The 21,685-nt window shown below is 43.1% G+C and overlaps 1 protein-coding gene and 1 pseudogene across 1 annotated transcript; both read left to right on the top strand.

Annotated features, from left to right (window-relative positions):
- Positions 1 to 3,879: 3,879 nt before the first annotated feature.
- Positions 3,880 to 4,818, top strand: LOC136747333 (olfactory receptor 52K2-like). Its single transcript, XM_066700271.1, has one exon. It carries the CDS (start codon positions 3,880 to 3,882, stop codon positions 4,816 to 4,818), a length of 939 nt encoding a protein of 312 aa, XP_066556368.1.
- A 7,003-nt stretch (positions 4,819 to 11,821) lies between these two features.
- LOC136747154 (olfactory receptor 52K2-like) lies at positions 11,822 to 19,100 on the top strand (annotated as a pseudogene).
- The last annotated feature ends 2,585 nt before the right edge of the window (positions 19,101 to 21,685 follow it).

The following is a 21,685-nucleotide window of genomic DNA, read 5'->3' on the forward strand; positions in this document are numbered from 1 at the left end:
ACTCAACCAGAAAGAAAACTGTAAAGAAAACAAACAAATAAATAGTAATTGAAGCTTATGTAATGAGACGAGTTTTTGTGGTCATGTTTTGTGACTTTTTAACATACAGACACAGTTAGATCACTTCCACCCGGGCTGTGGTCACCCGCTATTCGGTTTACTTATTTGAATGACACAAATGGTTTGTTGTTTCTAAGAATGTATTAGTTTTCTTTATTGACACAAATAAGTAAAACGTGTATTCATAATTAGAGTTACACATTTGTTACTTTGAAAACCTTCTCCAGATGACTAGTGTCATAAGGACAGAAAATCTTTGTAAACCGTTATTTCTGATGTGTACCCATCTGATGTGTTTGAGGTCTTCAGTCTAGTTATTTGCAATGACATACTAATCTAAAGCAGATTCCCCCTGAGCATTTGTTATAGGCTCCCTGTATGTATTCAACATTGTGATTTACAACAATGCATTTGATTAAGATTGAATAATCCAAATAAATAAATAAAAACATTTGATATTTGTTTAAATGAACCTTTATCTTTAGTATGTATTTTACTGTTCAAAGTAAAATCCCACTAAAAAATAGCTTTTACATCGGGCCCAAAAGTTAAATATGCCCACCAGTATAAAAACTGTATTCATATGATTTAAAATACATGAGCTGAATAAATCAACAAATCAATAAGATTTAATTAAACATGTTGTTAAAAAGCGATACATATGGCACCATACTTCTTGAGAGACCAGGAAAACATATGTCGTTGAGGCTGTACTTTTAATTTCAGGGGTAATGTAGACAGATGACTGTGTATGGGAGTCATTGTCCTATGCTGTGGAACGTGTGATGGTGGTTCAATCTCCTTAAAGCCTGAGAAATCCTGTCCCCCAATTTGTGTAACTCTCCAGACGATGACTGCTGCTGTATTTTGAATAATGTTCAACCAGGCTTAATAGCCCTGCCCGTTCATTAACTGAATTGTCCTGAATTCAAGGTAACCATTAAGATGCTACTTATTCTTACAATTACTAATCTGTTCAATCTCATAGTCATTTAATTTTAACCCCCTCTTAGATGCAATCTTTACACTTTCAAGATAGTTTATTTTTAATATCACTATTTGGAAAGTTTAATTTGTCTTTAGCGTGCTCACAGAAACCCTTCTTCCCGAACAGGCAGTGGTGGGTGGTCAGTTTAGTTATTATTGAAGTTATTTGTAATACAAATCGATACAAATGTAAAGTGAAATTAATATTTTAAAGCACAAACATTTCATTTTATTTTCCTTTAGTTTACTGATCCTGTCTGGAAATGATAATACCTTAGTAAGGAAAAATCAAGACCTTGCAGTTCTCATGCGTTTCTGTACAGCCGTAACAGTGTCAATGCTGAGAATTAATATAACTGTGTAACTTACTAGACAGACACCCTGCGTTTGTACTGTTTTAATGTTACATTGTACTGTTCGGTCTACTCTGGAGGATCTGTGTCACGGAGTTAAGATAAGAGAGTGGCTGTGAATGTACGGGGCTGGATTTTTGGCCTCCTTTTTTTAGCTGGACTCTCCTCTCCCACCGAATTCTCCCCTGCGAGAACAAAAACATTGGATGACCAAGTGTGTAAAGAAGTAAAGGATGTCATTAAAACAATACTAATTTAATTTGTATACAGGGACACATCGAACAGGTTGATGTCCATAACTTTTGTCTTTTTAACTACTTAACTTATTTTGAACATTATTTGGGGTACGAGTTGTACAGTAAAGTGAAGTCAGATTTAGCAGAGAGAGACACACACACACACCTTTAAAACTTAATTGTATTTATTCGATCTTTACATGTATCCGTTCTTTAAATAATACATTTGATATATTCTGAAATGCAAGAAAATATTGGTCTTGGGTAGGTGCACTATTTACTGAGATTATGTTGATTACTGAAAGTTTCAATTTACATTTTATGTACTATATTTCTTAAAATTTTTGCGCATATTCAGGATTTTCTAAAGTTCAGACCATTTAGACTGACTTTTCATTCTTTATCTCTGTAAGTAAAAGTTGCAATCTAGTACAATTCTGTGCAAACTGGAGGAAGGGCTGAAACTTATTAGGATCTGAAAAAAGAAAAAAAAGAAACCTGGGGCTCCAGCCTGCACGCTTGCTATTTAGTGAGATAATATCGGTTATTTGTCTTGTCGCTATGATATGTATTTAATTGATTTTAATTTTGTGCATATTCAGGATTTTCTAAAGTTCAGACCATTTAGACTGACTTTTAATTCTTTAAGTAAAAGTCTCTAACTATAAAAACTTGAGCAAAGTGGAAGAAGGGCTGAAACTTATTAGGATCTGAAAAAGAAAAGGAAAAAGAAACCTGGGGCTGTAATCTCCAGCCTTCACTCACTATATATGTAAACACAGACACACATACACACACACACACACATATACTTGATCATTGTATTTATTCAAGCTTTACATTAACTTTTTATTTAAATAAGGTGTCTGATATTGTCTGTAACTCTGGAAATGTATTGTGTAGTAGTAGATTATATTGTTTATTTCTCTTTCCATTTCATCTATGTTCAGCGTCCCTGGACACACATGTTTTACACCATCTCTTGGTGAGAAGACCGCTTCTAAAACAATCGAGATCTCTAGACATTTCTCATTATTACGAAATTACTTGTTTAATAGTTTCTCTTTCTTTCTTTTTATTTTTATCCCTAAGGAGCCTGATTTATTTTTCATTCTTTATATATGTTGTTATTTCTTATTATTTTAACAAGATGTTCCTAATACAATCTGTTTTGGGAAAATGACTTGTGCCTCTCAAACTACCCACATTCCGTTATCCGGGGATTAGGGGGGCCCATTCACATTGCCTCAAATGTAAACGGAGCATGTTCTCAAATTGTAAACAGACCCACACCTGTCTTCAGAGCTGGTTCTCAAATTGTAAACAGACACACCTGTCTTCAGTGCCCTGTCAACTCCACCCACAAATATACTAATTCTTCACCGATCCGAGGTTACAAAAGACGTAGACATCTCCTCGCCACCCCCACTAGCTCAAAAAGCTCCAGACCGACATAACCCTTGTCCATTTGAAAGAGGTAATCCCTTTGGCCCGTGTTGAAGAGACAGCCTCGCGGATCTCACTTAAGTAAAAATATCTGTTACTAAATAATCGGGAGGGCATAAATAGAGCTCTTTTGGAGCTTCACACATATAGAGAAATATAGCTATTTTACTAAAGAATCAGTCTGGCTTAAAGACAAATCTTCTGGACGGTTTGAAAAACAGTTGAAGACCCCCAGCACACTGTACATTCCTACGGTGCCCTGTCAACTCCACCCATCAATATGGTAATTATTCAGTGACGCGGTGCATGCACCACCCGCCCCCTAGGAACGGAACCCCCGAGTTCAACTAAAGTTCATGTCAAAGGTCAAATCCGCCGCAGCCCCCCCCCCTAATACTGGTGTGTCTGATATCACTCAATTCTGATCGGAAAAATGTTTTTCTATTTTCTTAGATGTTATACATTCTTGTTACTGTGTTATTACAGTGCTTGTAAACTGCAGTTAATGGTATTGTGTTATTATTAATTTCTTAACAGATGCCCTTTTTCAGGGCAACTTGCAGTTTACACAAGAAACATTATAAAGCATTACAAAAGTGCAGTAATACAATCAGCAGGAGAGATGAAAGTCCGTACGTAGGTAACTAGGTGCAGTCTAGTCGAGACCATGGTAGGTAAATCTGAACTGGATTCTACCTGAGATTGGGATCATAATTTGTAACAAATAACATAAATTGAACCTAATCTACATTTTAACCATGGCATTTAATTTTTCAGCCTTTCTGTGGGACATCGCCATGGATAACCTCTCTTCTGAAGTCTCAACTGTTTTAACCATGGAAGGCCTTGCTATACCACCTGAAGGTGTCTACCCAGCATTTATTTTGGGAATGCTAAGTTACTGTATTATTCTTTTCTGTAATCTGGTTATCATTCTCACAATTGCTCTGGATAAACGATTACATGAACCAATGTACCTGTTGCTTATCAATCTACCCATCAATGACTTAATGGGAGCCACTGCCATTTTGCCTCAGTTAATGAAACAGATATTAATGGATTCAAGGTCAATAAGTTATCTAGCCTGTGTCACACAGGCTTTCTTTGTACACATGTTTCTTGGTGGATCTGCACTAATATTGATAGCAATGGCATATGATAGATATGTAGCGATATGTAACCCCTTAAGGTACAGTGCAATCATGACAAATGTGTATCTGCTGAAAATCATCACACTGATCTGGGTAGTGGACTTTACTTTGATGTTTATTCTTGTCGCTCTGCTTCTTCGGTTCCCTCTATGCCGATCCATTGTTTCCAATGTTTACTGTGACAATCCCTCTCTTGTGAGACTGGTTTGTGCAGACACCACTTTAAATAACATCTATGGGTTGTTTATAATAGTTTCAGTGCAAGTGGTATTTGTAAGTGCTGTTTTCTATACATACCTTCAGATTTTATTGACATGTCTGAAGAACAAGCAGTCTGATGCAAAGAGCAAGGCTATACAGACTTGTGTCAGCCATTTAATGGTGTTTATCATTTTAGAACTGACAGGTCTGATGACACTTCTTTCATATCGTTTTGAGAAGGCTTCTCCCCAGTTAAGGAAGGTAGTTGGTATCTTTGTCATAATATTTCCCCCCACTATGAACCCAATTATTTATGGCCTGAAAACGAAAGAGATCCGGAATAAAATACCAATGTTTTTCCGTCGGAAGGTTTCAGCCCTCTAGTATCTAATATCAGCCTTATAGTATAGGATCAAAAATGTAATCTGAAAAAATGCTTTGTTATTATTATGATTTTTGTTCAGAATAAATATAATTTTACGTTACAGTCACAGTTGCTTTAGTGAAAGATTATATTATGATTCTATTGTATTGCATGAAATTACCCCAATGACAAATATCCTATATTATTTTTCATTTCAGTGGAAAAGAAACATAGATTGTTTTCTCTATTCTGTTTTATCAACTGACAGTTTTTTAGTTTTTTGATGAATTAATGTAACAATTAAAATATCAATATTTTGGGTGAACTACATCCATGATTACACCACACCACATGTTACATGGTACACTACATGAGTAGTGACATAATCAATGTCCCACTATAAGAAATATAAATGAACCAACACACAATCTGGACATGAGAAGTTAATATTAAGTGACTAGACTTAATGCTCAGTACAAAAGATAATTAATGTTGAAAATATTATGCTAACACTCCACTTCAGTCCAATGGAATCTTCATAGTTTTCTCTAGGCTTAATATGTGTTGTAATTGATACAAACTATGATATAATGAATAACATTGAAGAACCTCAATGAGTATAGATGAGGGAAGTCTCTGCATTGTCCAAACAGAAACCTTTATTCATACTGGTATGGGAGAATGTCTATGGAGAATCCAGCAGGCAGTGCCAATAAATTCAGAATTTACACAAGATTAAAAAGGAAATCATGTCATTCCACAGGACTAGAACAGAGAAAATATACATATAAGGTAAAATAATGTATCCGTTCTCTATAGCTTCAGATTACTAATGAGAAGTATCTGTAGCCAGGAATCCCCCTGCACCCCAGCTCAAGTCTGAATGTGCTGAGAGATATCGATCTGTAGAAGTGGTGGGGGCTGTATTAGGATCGTCCAAAGACCCCCAAGGTCAACTGACCAAGTATAAAATGTTAAAATAATACAAATTAACAAAATATATAAAGAATGAAAAATAAATCGGAGTCCTTAGGGAGAAAAAAAAAAGAAATAATGAAAAGAGAACCTCTATTAAATAAATATTTTCTTCACACAGAGCTGCTTAGTAATTTCTAATAATAAGAAATGTCTAGAGATCTCGACTGTTTTAGAAGTGGTCTTTCTCACCAAGAGGCTGTGTAAAAGATATGTGCCCAAATACCATGAACATAGATGAAATTAAACGAAATGGAAAGCCAAATATACAATATAATCATTATAATCTACTACTACACAATGAAATACATTTCCAGAGTTACGGACAATATCAAACGTCTTATTTAAAGAAAGGTTAATGTAAAGCTTGAATAAATACAATGCTCAAGTATATGTGTGTGTGTGTGTGTGTGTGAGAGAGAGAGGGAGTCGGTTTGATTTATGTTTGTATGTTTGGGCATAACTTTAGAAAATCCTGAATATATATACGAAATTCAAATCAATGGAATACATATCATTGTGACAAGACAAATAACAAATATCATCTCACTAATTAGCAAGCGTGTTTTTTAAAGAAATTGTGAATGTAAAGATTGAATACACACAATTATAATGCATATTCACACCACCGTGTGATGTAAAAGAAATGTAACGTTACTAAGTTAACTTAAGAAATTCTTAAATATATTAGAATGTGTGTGTATGTGTGTAAAGGGAGAGTGTCTATGTACTATAAGATAAGGATTGTTTAGATTATTTCCGGTGTTAAAGCGGTAGAGTGCTTGCTGTATGCAGGCTGGAGCTCTTATCTCAATATCTCAGATTCTGATGAGAACGAGCTGTTGACTAGATTCACTAGTAAAAAAAAAAAGTGTAACACAATAAAATCATATAATAAATGGATTCTATCAGAAGCGATGTTTGAAACCCTTTAGCTATAAGGCTATCAACATATAAACATTCATCGTAAACCACTAGGTTGTATGAAGATCGATCCATCCATCCATCCATTTTTGAAACCACTCATCCTGGTGAGGGTCGCGGGGAAGCCGGAGCCGATCCCAGCAGGCATAGGGTGCAAGGCAGGAATACAGTTGTATGAAGATATAAAACCGTTATGTCAACTTAATGAATGAATCACGGCTAGTGCAAAACCTTTTGGAATCAGAAGACACGATACAGCTGCTCGTGTTAAAAGATAAGACGTGTGGTGGTGGTGGGGTCATAACAGTCACACGTAGAGAGGTGTTCTGTGCGGCACTAAATAAACCCCTGTCGTCTAAAGGGGTGTTGAGGGTCTAAAACTAGGGACCAGGGGGGCAGGGAGCTCTGACAATGGGGGATGTTCCTCTAAGGAAAGAAAACCAAGGGAAACAGCTAGTAGGAAAGTCCTGAAATGTTTCTACCTCAATGCCAAGAGTATAAGGAACAAGATGTTAGACTTGGAAGCCACAGTGCTGGCATGTGACTATGATGTTGTAGGAGTGACAGAAACATGGCTTACAGAAAATGATGGGGATGAATACAAGTTGGAAGGATACACACAGTTTAGGAGAGACAGTCAAAATCGAAGAGGGGGTGGGGTAGCATTATATGTGAAAAATGACATTGAGGCAGAAGAACTTGTATTAGATCACAGTAACGAAACAGAATCTTAGTGGGTGAAACTTTTGAACAACAGATCCGGAGGATTAGTGGTAGGTGTGTGTTACAGGCCACCAAACTCAGATATTCAGCAAGATGTTGCATTGTACAATGTAATCAGGACTGCATGTAGCAAGGATGTGGCTGTTATAATGGGGGATTTCATTTTCCCAAACATAGACTGGGAAAGCCCAGTAGAGACTACAGAAGCAGAAATAGAAATGGTTGAGATGGTAAATGACTGCTTTCTAACTTAATTTGTCAGGGAACCAACCAGGGAGAGCACATGCATTGACTTGATATTTTCAAATGACCAAGATAGAGTCAAAAGGACACTAGTTTGAAGACCAATGGCAAACTGTGATCACAATATGGTTAGCTTTGAGGCATTCTTAAAAAAAAAAAAAAAAGGACTAAGTCTAAAACAATGGTCTACAATTTTAGAAAAGCAAACCTTGAAAGTATGAGGCGGCACTTAAAAGAGGTAGACTGGAGCACATTGGATACAGATTCAGTTGAAAATGGATGGTTATATTTTAAGAATATACTACTTGAGGCTCAGGAGAAATTTGTACCAAAACTTAGCAAATTGAGGACCAAAAAAACATTGGCCAAAATGGTTTAATAGAGGTATGCAAAAAAAATATCAAGAGAAAGAAAATGTTGTATAGCGCATACAAAAGGGATGGAGACCAAAATACATAGAATATGTTGAGCTGCAAAGATATCTTAAGAAAGGGATCAGGGAAGCAAAGAGGGAAATAGAAAGAAACATAGCTCTTGGAGCTAAAACTAAGGATATTGGGATATTTCCAACACTACTTAAAGAAATGAGGGAAATTATTTATAGGCCGCCAACTCAAATATTCCAAATGACACTTAGAACAGGGGATGTGCCCACTGACTGGAAGACAGCAAATGTCATACCAATCCACAAGAAAGGGGACAAAACTGAGCCAGGAAATTACAGACCAATCAGTCTCACCTGCATCACTTAAAATGTTGGAAAACATGATTAGACAGAAAATAGAGGAGCATCTTAATGAAAACCATATTCTTGGAGATAGTCAACATGGGTTTAGACGAGGCAGATCATGTCTTACTAATTTATTGTAGTTTTTTGAACATGCATCTACAGCTGTAGATCATGTGAAAGAATATGATATGATGTGCTTAGATTTTCAAAAAGATTTTGATAAGGTTCCACACCAAAGACTAATCCTCAGATTGGAAGCTGTAAGCATTTAGGGTAATGTAAATAGATGGATTATGAACTGGTTGATGTATAGGAAACAGAGGGTGTCGATTTAGAGCAGTTGCTTCTAACTGGAGTGAGGTTGTTAGTGGAGTTCCACAGGGATCAGTATTAGGGCCTTTGCTGTTACTAATCTAAATTAATGATTTGGACTCTGGGATAGTTAGCAAAGATTTGCAGATGATGCTAAAATAGGTGCCTCGGCAGATACAATCTTGGCAGCACAGGCTATTTAGAGGGACTTGGATAATATTCAGTTGTGGGCTGACACCTGGCAGATGAAATTCAATGTGAACAAGTGCAAAGTATTACATGCAGGTAACAAAAATATCCACTATAATTACACTATGGGAGGTACAGATCTAAATGAAGTAACGCATGAGAAAGACCTAGGAGTCTATGTGGACTCCTCACTTTCTCCATCCAAACAATGTGGGGAAGCAATAAAAAAGGCAAACAGACTGTTAGGGTATATTGTCAAAAGTGTAGAATTTAAAACCAGGGCAGTAATGTTCAGTCTGTACAATGCACTAGTTAGACCTCATCTGGATACTGTGTGCAGTTCTGGACTCCACACTTCAAGAAAGATATCGCTGCTCTAGAGGCAGTTCAAAGGAGAGCAACCAGACTCATTCCAGGTCTGAAGGGAATGTCTTACTGAGAGACTGAGGGACCTGAACCTTTACACCCTGGAACAGAGGAGACTACGTGGTGTTGTGTGCCTCCGCTTGCTGCTTGTTTGTTTTCTTCCCTTTTGCGTGATGTAGGTGACGCAGGGATGACGGGCACTACTTGTGTGAGGATTCCCTTTTCACCTGGGTTGGATGCTGAAGGTGTTCCCGGTTAATCATCCCTAAAAAAGAACTGGGGACTGACGAGGGAGGAGGGGGATCAGATTTACAGCTGCTGTTAAATGTTGAATGGGTTACTGACTTGTTTTGGCTAAATTGTTTTTTTCATTGTTGCAGGCAGCGTTTGTGTTTTTTTTGGTTTTTGTTGGAGTAGTGTATTAAGATTCTCCTGAAGATTCACTTTTTTGTTTCTTTGGGAGTACAGAGATACATCTAATGGGAGATAGGGAAGTTTTAGGGTATCTATTCGCACATTCGCTGTCTATTTATTTGTTACTTATTGTGGGTATGTAACTCTTCTTGTTAGTAATCATTGTTAACAGCGCTATGTGTGAATAAACCGTGGATGGTTTTAGTGGCAATGTTGTGGAGGTGACGTTTATTTATGTACTTGTATGTATATTTATATATACATCTATTGTGTTGCGACTTTATTATTGGACCCAGATGTTATTATAACCCTGGGATACTGATGATCGTAACAATGGGGACTTGATTCAAGTCTTCAAAACCATGAAAGGCTTCGACCACATCAAACCAGAGGAGCTTTTCCAGATCAGCAGGGACACATGCACCCGGGGACACAAATGGAAATTGTGCTTCAAGGCATTCAAGACAGAAAACAGGAGACACTTTTTCACACAGAGAGTAGTCACAATCTGGAACGAACTCCCCAGCAATGTGGTAGAAGCTAAACGTTTGGGAACATTTAAATATAGACTGGATATGATCCTTGGATCACTCAGTTATTAATGGACTCCAATCGAACACAATGAGTCGAATGGCCTCCTCTCATTTGTAAACTTTCTTATGTTCTTATGTTCTAATTAAGTAACTGAGAAGTGAGCTGGAATATATTTAATTGGGCTGTAAATGACAACTTCATAAACAGCTTATATTGTCATGAATGCTGAAACAATAATAATAGAGGTTTGTTTTGCAAACAAACAAAACCTTTCCTAGATACACTGATGAGAGACATCCTGTGTGTTAATACAATTATAAAACTTTAATCCCACAGTGCCATTCATGAAAAACATTGTCTCATGGTGTCATACATGATTCATTGTTTATATATAGCTGCCTTACATTATCATAATATCATAATTGCTTTTAATTGTATAATCTCTGTGGAGTTGACGTGTCACTGTTATGTATAACAAATCAGCGTGGCTCAGCCACATCATTTTAATCTGATAAAATGGTTTATCTTAACATACTTTTATGTTCTCACACTCAGTATTGATTATGTTTTCTACAGATTTGAATAGTTAATATTACTTTGGAGGATGCATGGCTTAGAAATAAACACAATGCCTGAAATCTCTAAATGTCCTCAGCTGTTCTCAGAGTGAGAGATTCAGATTCACATATACTTGTTTTTGGCCTGTCATCTTTAAATATTATTGTCTGCTGTGCTTTGAAGAGATTTGTCAAAATATTTACAAAGTATTTAAAATTGCACTTCAGAATGAAAAAAAAAAACATACACAGGCAATGCAAGATATGAACATTGAAACACAAATCTTGTAATTTTAGAGCTCATATATGTTCTTTAAATCCTACTCAGTTGCTGTATAATAGCAACAAGAATACTATGTTACAACAACTGTTAAAGGAATGCTCCTGGAAGTTTGAGCAATAAGTTTCAGGATGGCAGTATCCTTTCAGTTTTCAGAGATGTGTTGGTTTGTCTGATATCACTCAGTACTGATAGGGGAATGTTTTCCTATTTTCTTTGATGTTATACATTCTTGGTACTGTGTTATTACGGTGTTTGTTTACTGTAATTAATGGTACTGTATTATTGATTTCTTAGCAGATGCCCTTATCCAGGGCAACTTGCAGTTTTCACAAGAAACAGAAAGCATTACAAAAGTGCAGTAATACAATCAGCAGGAGAGATGAGAGTCCGTAGGTAACTAGGTGCAGCCTAGTCGAGACCACGGAAGGTAAATCTGAACTGGATTCGAGCCAAGATCGGGAGCCGGTGAAAGTGTCCCGAATAACGGCACAGGCACCACGGGTGGTAACCATTTCACTGCTATCCAAAATTGCCGACTACACCACCACCAGCAGCCCCAGTCATTTAATTGAGGAGGGAGGACCTCAACCACTGTAAATAAATAGTATTTAACTATACTGATAGTATTCTCCCTGGGCAGGTTTGATGCTTTGCACACCCAGCACACAGACACAGGAAAGGCTTCACTTTTAACACTATTTGATCATAATTTGAACCTAATCTACATTTTAACAATGGCATTTAATTTTTCAGCCTTTCTGTGGGACATTGCCATGAATAACCTTTCTTCTGAAGTCTCAACTGTATTAACCATGGAAGGCCTTGCTATACCACTTGAAGGTGTCTACCCAGCATTTATTTTGGGAATGCTAAGTTACTGTATTATTCTTTTCTTTAATCTGGTTATCATTCTCACAGTTGCTCTGAATAAGCGATTACATGAACCAATGTACCTGTTGCTTATCAATCTACCCATCAATGACTTAATGGGAGCCACTGCCATTTTGCCTCAGTTAATTAGCAGATATTATGGGATTCAAGGTCAATAAGTCATCTAGCCTGTGTCACACAGGCTTTCTTCTTTCACATGTACACTGGTGGCTCTGCACTAATATTGATAGCAATGGCATATGATAGATATGTATGTAACCCCTTAAGGTACAGTGCAATCATGACAAATGTGTATCTGCTGAAAATCATCACACTGGTCTGGGTAGTGGACCTCACTTTAATACTTATTCTTGTCGCTCTGCTTCTTCGGTTCCCTCTATGCCGATCCTTTGTTTCCAATGTTTACTGTGACAATCCATCTCTTGTGAGACTGGTTTGTGCAGACACCACTTTAAATAACATATATGGGTTGTTTACACTAGTTTCAGTGCAAGTGGTATTTGTAAGTGCTGTTTTCTATACATACCTTTAGATTTTATTGATGTGTCTGAAGAACAAGCAGTCTGACGCAAAGAGCAAGGCTATACAGACTTGTGTCAGCCATTTACTGGTGTTTATCATTTTAGAACTGACAGGTCTGATGACACTTCTTTCATATCGTTTTGAGAAGGCTTCACCCCAGTTAAGAAAAATAGTAGGTATCTTTGTCATAATATTTCCCCCCACTATGAACCCAATTATTTACGGACTGAAAACGAAAGAGATCCGGAGTAAAATACCAATGTTTTTCTGTCAGAAGGTTTCAGCCTTCTAGTATCTTGTGGATCAACAATGTAATCTGAAAAATTGCTTTGTTATTATTATGATTTTTGTTCAGAATAAATATAATTTTACTTTATTGTCACAGGTTATATTATGAATCTATTGTATTCCATCAAATTACCCCACTGACAAATATCCTATATTATTTTTCAGCGAAATTAAACATAGATTGTTTTCTCTATTCTGTTTTATCAACTGAACATTTTTGGGGATGAATTAATGTAACAATTAACATACTAATATTTTTTGTGAACTATATCCATAATTACTCATGTAGTGTAGCATGCAATATGTAGTGTGGTGTAGTGTCATAATCAGTCCCACTTTTAATAAGGTGAGAAGTTAATATGAAGTGGCTAGACTTAATGCTCAGTACAAAATATAATTAATATTGATAAATACTGTGATAAAATGAATACCATTGAAGTATAGATGAGGGAAGTCACTGCATTGTCCAAACAGAAACCTTTATTCATACCTGTATGGGAGAATGTCTCTGGAAAATCCAGTAGGCAGTGTCAATGTTCAGAATGTAAACAAGAGTATATAGCAAATATGATGTCATTCCACGGGACTATAATACAGATCATACACATATATGGTAAAAGAGTTGAGGAGTTATCTAAAGCTTCAGATTACTAATGAGAATTATCTGTAGCTTAGTTCCAAGGCAGGAATCATACACTTTGGAAAATCATCAACTCCACTCTTTACAATGATTATCAATAACTATATATATTCATCCACAAACAGTTATGTTACACATCTTTATTACTATCCTATTATATTGTTTTTATCTGTCCTATCCTGCCAACTACGCAACAATTTGCAATGACAGATTTCATAAATTAAGCCATCTACACCAAATTCTAATAAGATGAGGAATCACAACAGCTCCAAGGTTTTATCACACTTCATAGGTTAGAGGTGAAGCCAATTACAATGGTTCTAGGTCTTATGTTTTGATAAATATACCACAGCAGCACAACATATAGTCAATTGTTTAATGGTATTGTGGCAGTGTGGGAGGGTTTGCCTGCACTACTGGGTATCTAAAGGCAGGGCTCAGGAAACACAAGGCAGTGTTATGGTGCAAACTGTTGATTTATTGTATTTACAGCATGCTGTGATCAAACCAAAAGACAGACAGATATGTGAAAACCCAAGCTCCTATTTGAGCATAACTTAAACATAAACAAAGGTCCCTCTATAAACACGTAACTAATGAAAACAACAAACAAAACTAACAGCAACCAGTCCAAATCGAAATCCATGAACACAATTCACACTAAAGCCTTCTCTCATTCACTCTTTATTCCGACTCCCAGGCTCTCCTCCTGCCTCTCCATACCAGGAAGAAAGATGCTTTATTGAGGAGGGAAGCAGTGGTTCTGGTGCCTCCTCCATTAATTCTCCTCCACCTGGACCTGAGAAGGTACAGCACAATTTGGGGAGGTCTTTAACCGTGCCACCCAGCACGGCATCAAAGTATTCACAAGCCTAAGACCATTAAAAATGGTACTAAATGTTCTAAAATATAAAAAAATACTACACACATTTTTCACTACAAATTATACAAAATATAACAAAAACCTGTATGCCGGTAGGTGAGGGTCAAAGTCTTGAACTAAATGCGTGCCGCTATCGGCAGCCAGTGGAGAGAGCGGAGCAGTGGAGTAGCGTGTGCGAATCGGGGCAGAGAGAATATCAGACGAGCCGCAGAGGTCTGGATGAGCTGGAGCAGCGGGTAGTGGATGCAGGCAGGCCGGCCAGGAGGGAGTTGCAGTAGTCCAGGCGGGAGAGGACCAGTGACTGGACGAGTAGCTGAGTTGAGTAGTCGGTGAGGAAGGGACGGATCCGGAGTATGTTGCTCAGGAAGAATCTGCAGGTGCACGTCAGCGTGGTGATGTGCTGGGAGAAGGAGAGTGCAGGATCAAGGGTGACTCCTAGATTTTTAGCGGAAGAAGAAGGAGAGAGTGTGGTGGATTCCAAGGGGATCGAGATGGGGAGGTCAGCAGAAGGTGAGGAAGAGTGGGGGAAAAAGAGGAGATCTGATTTGGAGAGGTTGAGCTTGAGGTGGTGTGAGTGCATCCTGGCGGAAATGGCAGACAAGCAGGAAGAGATGTGTGAGGGGATGAGAGGGTCAGAAGAGGGAAAAGACAGGAAGATCTGGGCATCATCAGCATAGAAGTGGTAGGAGAAGCCATGGGAAGCGATGAGGGGGCCCAGGGAGCGAGTGTAGAGAGAGAACAGGAGCGGGCCCAGGACGGAGCCTTGGGGAATGCCTGTGAGGAGAGGTTGGGTGGTGGATGAGGAGCCTCGCCATGTCACTTGGTAGGACCGGTCGCTGAGGTAGGAGGAGAACCAGGTGAGAGCAGTCCCAGAGATCCCAAGGTCAGCGAGGCAGGAGAGGAGGATGGAGTGATTGACAGTGTCAAATGCTGCAGAGAGATCAAGGAGGATGAGGACTGAGGAGAGGGAGGCTGCCTGAGTGCGGCTGAGGGAGTCAGTGACAGGAGGAGGGTGGGAAGGGAAAGGGAGAAGGAAATGAAGTGGTGGTCCGAGATGTCCATGGGTGTCACGGAGAGTGTCGAAGGGGAGCAGCCTCTTGAGAAGATGAGGTCTAGCTGGCGGCCAGCCCTGTAAGTGGGGGGAGATGGGGAGAGAGAGAAGTTAAAGGAGTGAAGGAGAGGAAGAAATCTGGCACAGTGGGAAGGGTTGGAGAGGTGGATGTTGAAGTCTCCCAGGAGGATGGTAGGTGAGGACAGCGAGGGGAGAGAGGAGAGAAGAAAGTCGAGTTCATCCAGGAAGGAGGTGAGTGGACCAGGTGGATGGTAGAGAACTAGAAGGAAGAGGTGAGAGGGAGAGGTGATTTCCACTGCATGGAATTCGAAGCTGTGGGTCGAGATAGAGGAGAGAGAGGTTGGGACAGAGAAGAGGAGGGAAGGGGAGAGCAGGAGCCCTGTTCCTCCTTCCCGTCTGATAAGACGAGGGGAGTGGGACAGGACGAACAGAGAGGATAATGCAGCAGGGGTGGTAGAGTTGTCCGGGGATATCCATGTCTCGGTGAGAGCGAGGAAATCCAGAGACTGGTGGGAGGCGAAGGCAGAGATGAAGTTGGCCTTGTTGGAAGCTGAGTGGCAGTTCCACAGGCCTCCAGAGAGTGGAGTAGAGGGGAGGGAGGAAGAGGAGGGGGGAGAGGCAGAGAGATGAGGTTGGAGGGATTAGGGAAACAATGGTGCGCAGGTGCACGCCAAGAGGGAGGAGAGAGCAGGACAGGAATCGGAGAGATAGTCATGGTTGCCTGTTGTTGCTGTGCAGCGTCTCCTCGCTGGAGTCCCTGCAGCTAGAGTCCCTGCCCTTTGTAATTGGGGCCCTTCAGCTGGTGCTGACTGCTGGCGCAGAGGGGTGGGGGGCAGTTAAATTTGACACCTGTAACTAATGAGGACAGTGCACACCTGTGTTGCATTGAATGACACAAGGCTGGTCAGGATGGCCCTCCCTCCCACGCAGGACTGCTAATAGCACAATTACTGGCCGCTTAATACATTCACCTAAAGGATTATTAGGAACACCATACTAATACTGTGTTTGACCCCCTTTCGCCTTCAGAACTGCCTTAATTCTACGTGGCATTGATTCAACAAGGTGCTGAAAGCATTCTTTAGAAATGTTGGCCCATATTGATAGCATAGCATCTTGCAGTTGATGGAGATTTGTGGGATGCACATCCAGGGCATGAAGCTCCCGTTCCACCACATCCCAAAGATGCTCTATTGGGTTGAGATCTGGTGACTGTGGGGGCCAGTTTAGTACAGTGAACTCATTGTCATGTTCAAGAAACCAATTTGAAATGATTCGACCTTTGTGACATGGTGCATTATCCTGCTGGAAGTAGCCATCAGAGGATGGGTACATGGTGGATATAAAGGGATGGACATGGTCAGAAACAATGCTCAGGTATGCCGTGGCATTTAAACGATGCCCAATTGGCACTAAGGGGCCTAAAGTGTGCCAAGAAAACATCCCCCACACCATTACACCACCACCACCAGCCTGCACAGTGGTAACAAGGCATGATGGATCCATGTTCTCATTCTGTTTACGCCAAATTCTGACTCTACCATCTGAATGTCTCAACAGAAATCGAGACTCATCAGACCAGGCAACATTTTTCCAGTCTTCAACTGTCCAATTTTGGTGAGCTTGTGCAAATTGTAGCCTCTTTTTCCTATTTGTAGTGGAGATGAGTGGTACCCGGTGGGGTCTTCTGCTGTTGTAGCCCATCCACCTCAAGGTTGTACGTGTTGTGGCTTCACAAATGCTTTGCTGCATACCTCGGTTGTAACGAGTGGTTATTTCAGTCAAAGTTTCTCTTCTATCAGCTATATATTCTATCAGAATCAGTCGGCCCATTCTCCTCTGACCTCTAGCATCAACAAGGCATTTTCGCCCACAGGACTGCCGCATACTGGATGTTTTTCCCTTTTCACACCATTCTTTGTAAACCCTAGAAATGAGTGTGCATGAAAATCCCAGTAACTGAGCAGATTGTGAAATACTCAGACCGGCCCGTCTGGCACCAACAACTATGCCACGCTCAAAATTGCTTAAATCACCTTTCTTTCCCATTCAGACATTCAGTTTGGAGTTCAGGAGATTGTCTTGACCAGGACCACACCCCTAAATGCATTGAAGCAACTTGGTTGGTTAGATAAATGCATTAATGAGAAATTGAACAGGTGTTCCTAATAATCCTTTAGGTGAGTGTATGTGAATACAGACAAAGGCAGTGCCAGATACACGCAGTTACACTGAACAATAGCTCGTAGTAATGTTAAACAAATGCTAAATAATCACAGCCTACACAGTGTAACGCTTCTGATTGCAGACAGGGCGTGTCGAGTGCGCTAGGTTACTGGCTACCCAATGGAAGGGATCGGTCCCGTCAAGTCCAACCTGTAGAAGCGGGCAAATGTAAGCCCAAGCTGCAGCCACACAAATGTCTGCTAAGGGGGTGCCTTGAAAAATGGCCTAAGATGTGGCAACGCCTCGAGTCGAATGAGCCACCAGGTGATCAGGCACCAGGGTCCTGGTGGACTCGTAGGCCATGGTAATGGTGTCCACAATCCAATGCTAGAGGAGCTGCTTTGAAAGTGCCTGGCCCTGTGTCTGCACTCCATAAGACACAAACAGTTGGTCTGAGCACCAAATATGCTTAGTGCGTTCCAAATAGAACCTGAGGGCCCGCACAGGGCAGAGCAGGTGAAGCCGACTCTCTTGCTTTGAAGCTTTGAAGCCATCAACTCAATAGCCTGTTGACATGGAATGGAGACAGCACTTTCGGGAGGAACGCAGGGCTAGGCCATAGCGTGACCCTGGAGCCTTCTCCCACAAAACAGACACATGATGGGTGTACGAACAGCACGTGTAACTCACTCACATGTTATGCAGAGATGATTGCCAGCAAAAATGCAGTCTTAAGTGATCACCAGCTTCAGCTCAGCCGAGTTCAGTGGCTCGAATGGGGCTTGGGAAAGCACGTCCAGCACTACATCAAAACGCCATGCGGGAAGTGAAGGGGTGCGAGGAGGCCACTGCCGTCAAGCTCCCTTTAAAAACTGCACAGCCAGCAAATGAGACCCAGGGGGCTCGCCATCAATCCGGACATGACATGCAGAGATGGCCGCCAGATACACTCTGAGCATGGACGGGGACTTGCCCTGGTGCAGCAGCTCTTGTAGAAATTGCAATATGACCCCGATGGGGCAATGAATTGGGTCTTTATCGCAGTCTTGGCACCAGGTGCAAAACATCCTCCAGCGGTAGGAATACTGCAGCCTTGTCGAGGGAGCTCTCGCTGACTGAATAGTGCCTACTACCGCGTCTAACAGACCCCAGGCAATCAGTTCAGGGGCCAGGCCCAAAGCTGGTGGAGGACCAGATTGGGGTGCCAAAGCATGCCCTGCACCTGGGACAACAAGTCCGCTCTCACTGGGAGCTGCCAAGGCTCTCCGTGGAGGAGGACGATCAGGTCTACAAACCAAGGGCAAGCGCTTTCAGCAGAACTGTCGCTCGTTCTCTCCTGACCTTCTCCAGGACCACCGGGAGAAGGGGGAATGGTGGGAATGCGTGAAGGAGACAGCGCAGACACGTGTGGGCTAGCACGTCCATCCCTAGTGTTCCTGAGTGGTCTTGGACGGAGAACCGTAGCGGGCAGTGTGTGGACTCTACCGAAAAAGAGATCCACGTCCATGTCTGGCTCCACAGCTGCTGTATCACAGACAGGTGGAGGCGCCATTCCGAGACGGGGGGGCCTCCCCTAGAGGTGAGAGGTGAACTTCTCTGATGGAGCGGAACCGTGGCTGTGCCCACAGAAGCAGACGGCATGCTAGACAGTACAGTCTGCGCTACCCGAGACCCCCTTGCCTGTTGATATAGGTGACCACCGCTGTGTTGTCCATCTGAACCAGCACGTCTGTCCTGCAGGACCGGCAGGAAATGAGACCCCTTGTTACTTCAGGACGTTGATATGGAGGGCCCGTGCTGGCTCCGTACACCTGCCTCAGACTCCACGTCCGTCGCAGACTGCTCCCCAACCCTGCTTGGAGGCGTCTGTCGTCATAACTGCTCGGTGGTAGACTGGAGGTGGGCTGCTGGTGGACCCCCTAACAATGCAAGGGGGCTAACACGACGACCATGCACTTGGAAAAAGTGCATGGGGCAAGTGACAGGCCGAAGGGGAGAACAGCAAACTCGAATGCTCGGCCCTCGAATGCAAAACGGAGAAACTTCCTGTGCGCCCGCACAATGGGGATTGCGAAAGTAAGCATCTTTCAGATCCACCGTGGTGAACCAATCGCCAGGCATGATGGCCTGGGACATGGTGCACAGGTTGAGCATCTTGAAGTGCAACACCTTGAGGTGGTGATTCAGATGCCTCAGATCCAAGCTGGGGCGGAAACCATCTTTCTTGGGCACAAGGAAGTATGGTGAATAAAATCCCTTGTGCTGCACCGGCGGGGGCACTTCACAGATTGCTCGCTTCTCCAGGAGAGCGGCGATTTCGACGCGAAGCACCGCACACTGCAACGGGTCCCTCACTCGCGTCCACACCACACCCTGGAAGGGAGGTGGACATGCCTGAAAGTGTAGGGAGTAGCCAATTTATATAATTTGGAGCACCCAAGAGTCTTGGGTGCAGTGTTGCCAATTTGAGAGTTGCTTGGAGGTGTAAGAGTGGGCCAGAGGCTGCTGGAGCGCCTCAGGGGCAGGGCTTGGGTTGTGGAGGGGGTGGGGTCGGGCTGTCGTGCCGCCGGGGGCCAGGGCGGCGAGCCTGGGGGGACGCCTGCCTGCCAGTGAGACGCTGGCGGAGATTGGTAGATGGGCGGGGCTGTGACCTGGGCTGTGATCTGGCCTGTGGCCTGGGAGCTGCGGTCAGGGGGCTTCCCCGCCGGCGAGCTGCCGCAGATGGCCTGCGTTGCTGAGCCTGCGGTTCCATGGGGTACACCTGTGCAGCTGCTGGGACTGCTCCCTCTCCTGGAGGGTGCATGTGAGCATCTCCTCCACAGAGGGGCCAAAAGTCCGCCTCAGGGACCCGCAGTGCCTCAGGGACCCGCAGTGCCTGGGACAGCCAAATTTGGTGGTGCGCCACCACAATGGCTGCCAGGGATCGCCCTGTCGCCCTTGCCCACTGGCGCATCACAGTGACGAGCTGATCCGCCGCCGCCCCTATCTCCGAGATAGGGGGCAGGGTGGGTGATGCTTCATGTTGCTCCGAGGGCTCCACCAGCTGGGCCAAGTACAGGGCCAGCAGGCTCTCTGTTTTTCGGGGGCGAGCCGCTTGGGCTCCAGCTTCATATGCCCTCCGGAGCAGCGTCTCCATGACACGACAGAGCGGAGGTAGGGAGACCAGCGCTGCTATGGTGGAATTCATTCAATCCTGCGCGGCCAGGAGAGAGCAGATCTGGTCCATCCTGCTATTCAAAGCCAGCGTCGCTCTTCCGCTCTTCCTTGTCAGTCACGTGCACACGCGGGGGGGGCGTTCACTGCTGGCACTGCAGGCAGGAGGGGCGCGGCTGCTGCGGGGGGCAGGTGCGGTAGCAGCAGTCGGCGCTGCAGCGGGAGCAGGAGGAGACGCAAGCATGGGGCGCGCGGCTGTCTCCATCACTGCAGCCCTGGAGAAGGAGACGGAGGGGCTCGGGGAGAGGCGGAGATCCAGCGCCCCTGAGGCCCCTCCATCACTCGCCGGAGTGGGGGATCTTTGGGCGGGGCAGCGAGTGCGACGGCGCACAGTGAAATGACGGACCTCCGTGTGCGCCGTAGCGGACCCGGAAGTTGCGGCCAAATTGCGCATGCTGTCGATGCCCAGACAGACGGGGCATAAGACTTCCCCACTCCAGGCGGGCAAGGTGCGCTGGCCGCTTGCGGCACAGTGGCAGCGGTGAGAGGAGCTGAGCTGAGAACACACGCGTGTGCACAGGGAAACGTGCAGCAGAGGCGCCGATCAGTGTTTGCACCGGGGGCACACAACAACTAGAACGCATCTGCAACAACTGGATCACCTAGCGGGCCCGCCGCTGTAAGTGCATCTTCACCCGGCAACATTTATATACACAGGAGCACTGCGACACCAACCACATGCTGTTGCCGGACTGAACATTGTGTATACCAAGCACCAGGCGCTGGATACAAGCGCATCGCAGGCCAGTAGGCTTAACCACACCATGTGTGCCGGGGTTTCCGGGGACACCAGGTGACGCAGAGTCCGGGGTCCGCAGGGGCCGAGTGTAGTAGATCACCAGCTGTAGCGGGTTCTAAAACCGAGGCCTGCACGCACAGACCGGGAGGGCTACCAGTGCTCGGTCTCAGCGAACTGAGAGAGCGAGATCTCCTACAGACGCATTGTCCCCGGGTGCGTGTGT

Source organism: Amia ocellicauda, chromosome 3 (assembly GCF_036373705.1).
Source record: "Amia ocellicauda isolate fAmiCal2 chromosome 3, fAmiCal2.hap1, whole genome shotgun sequence".
Classification (NCBI taxonomy): Eukaryota; Metazoa; Chordata; class Actinopteri; order Amiiformes; family Amiidae; genus Amia; species Amia ocellicauda.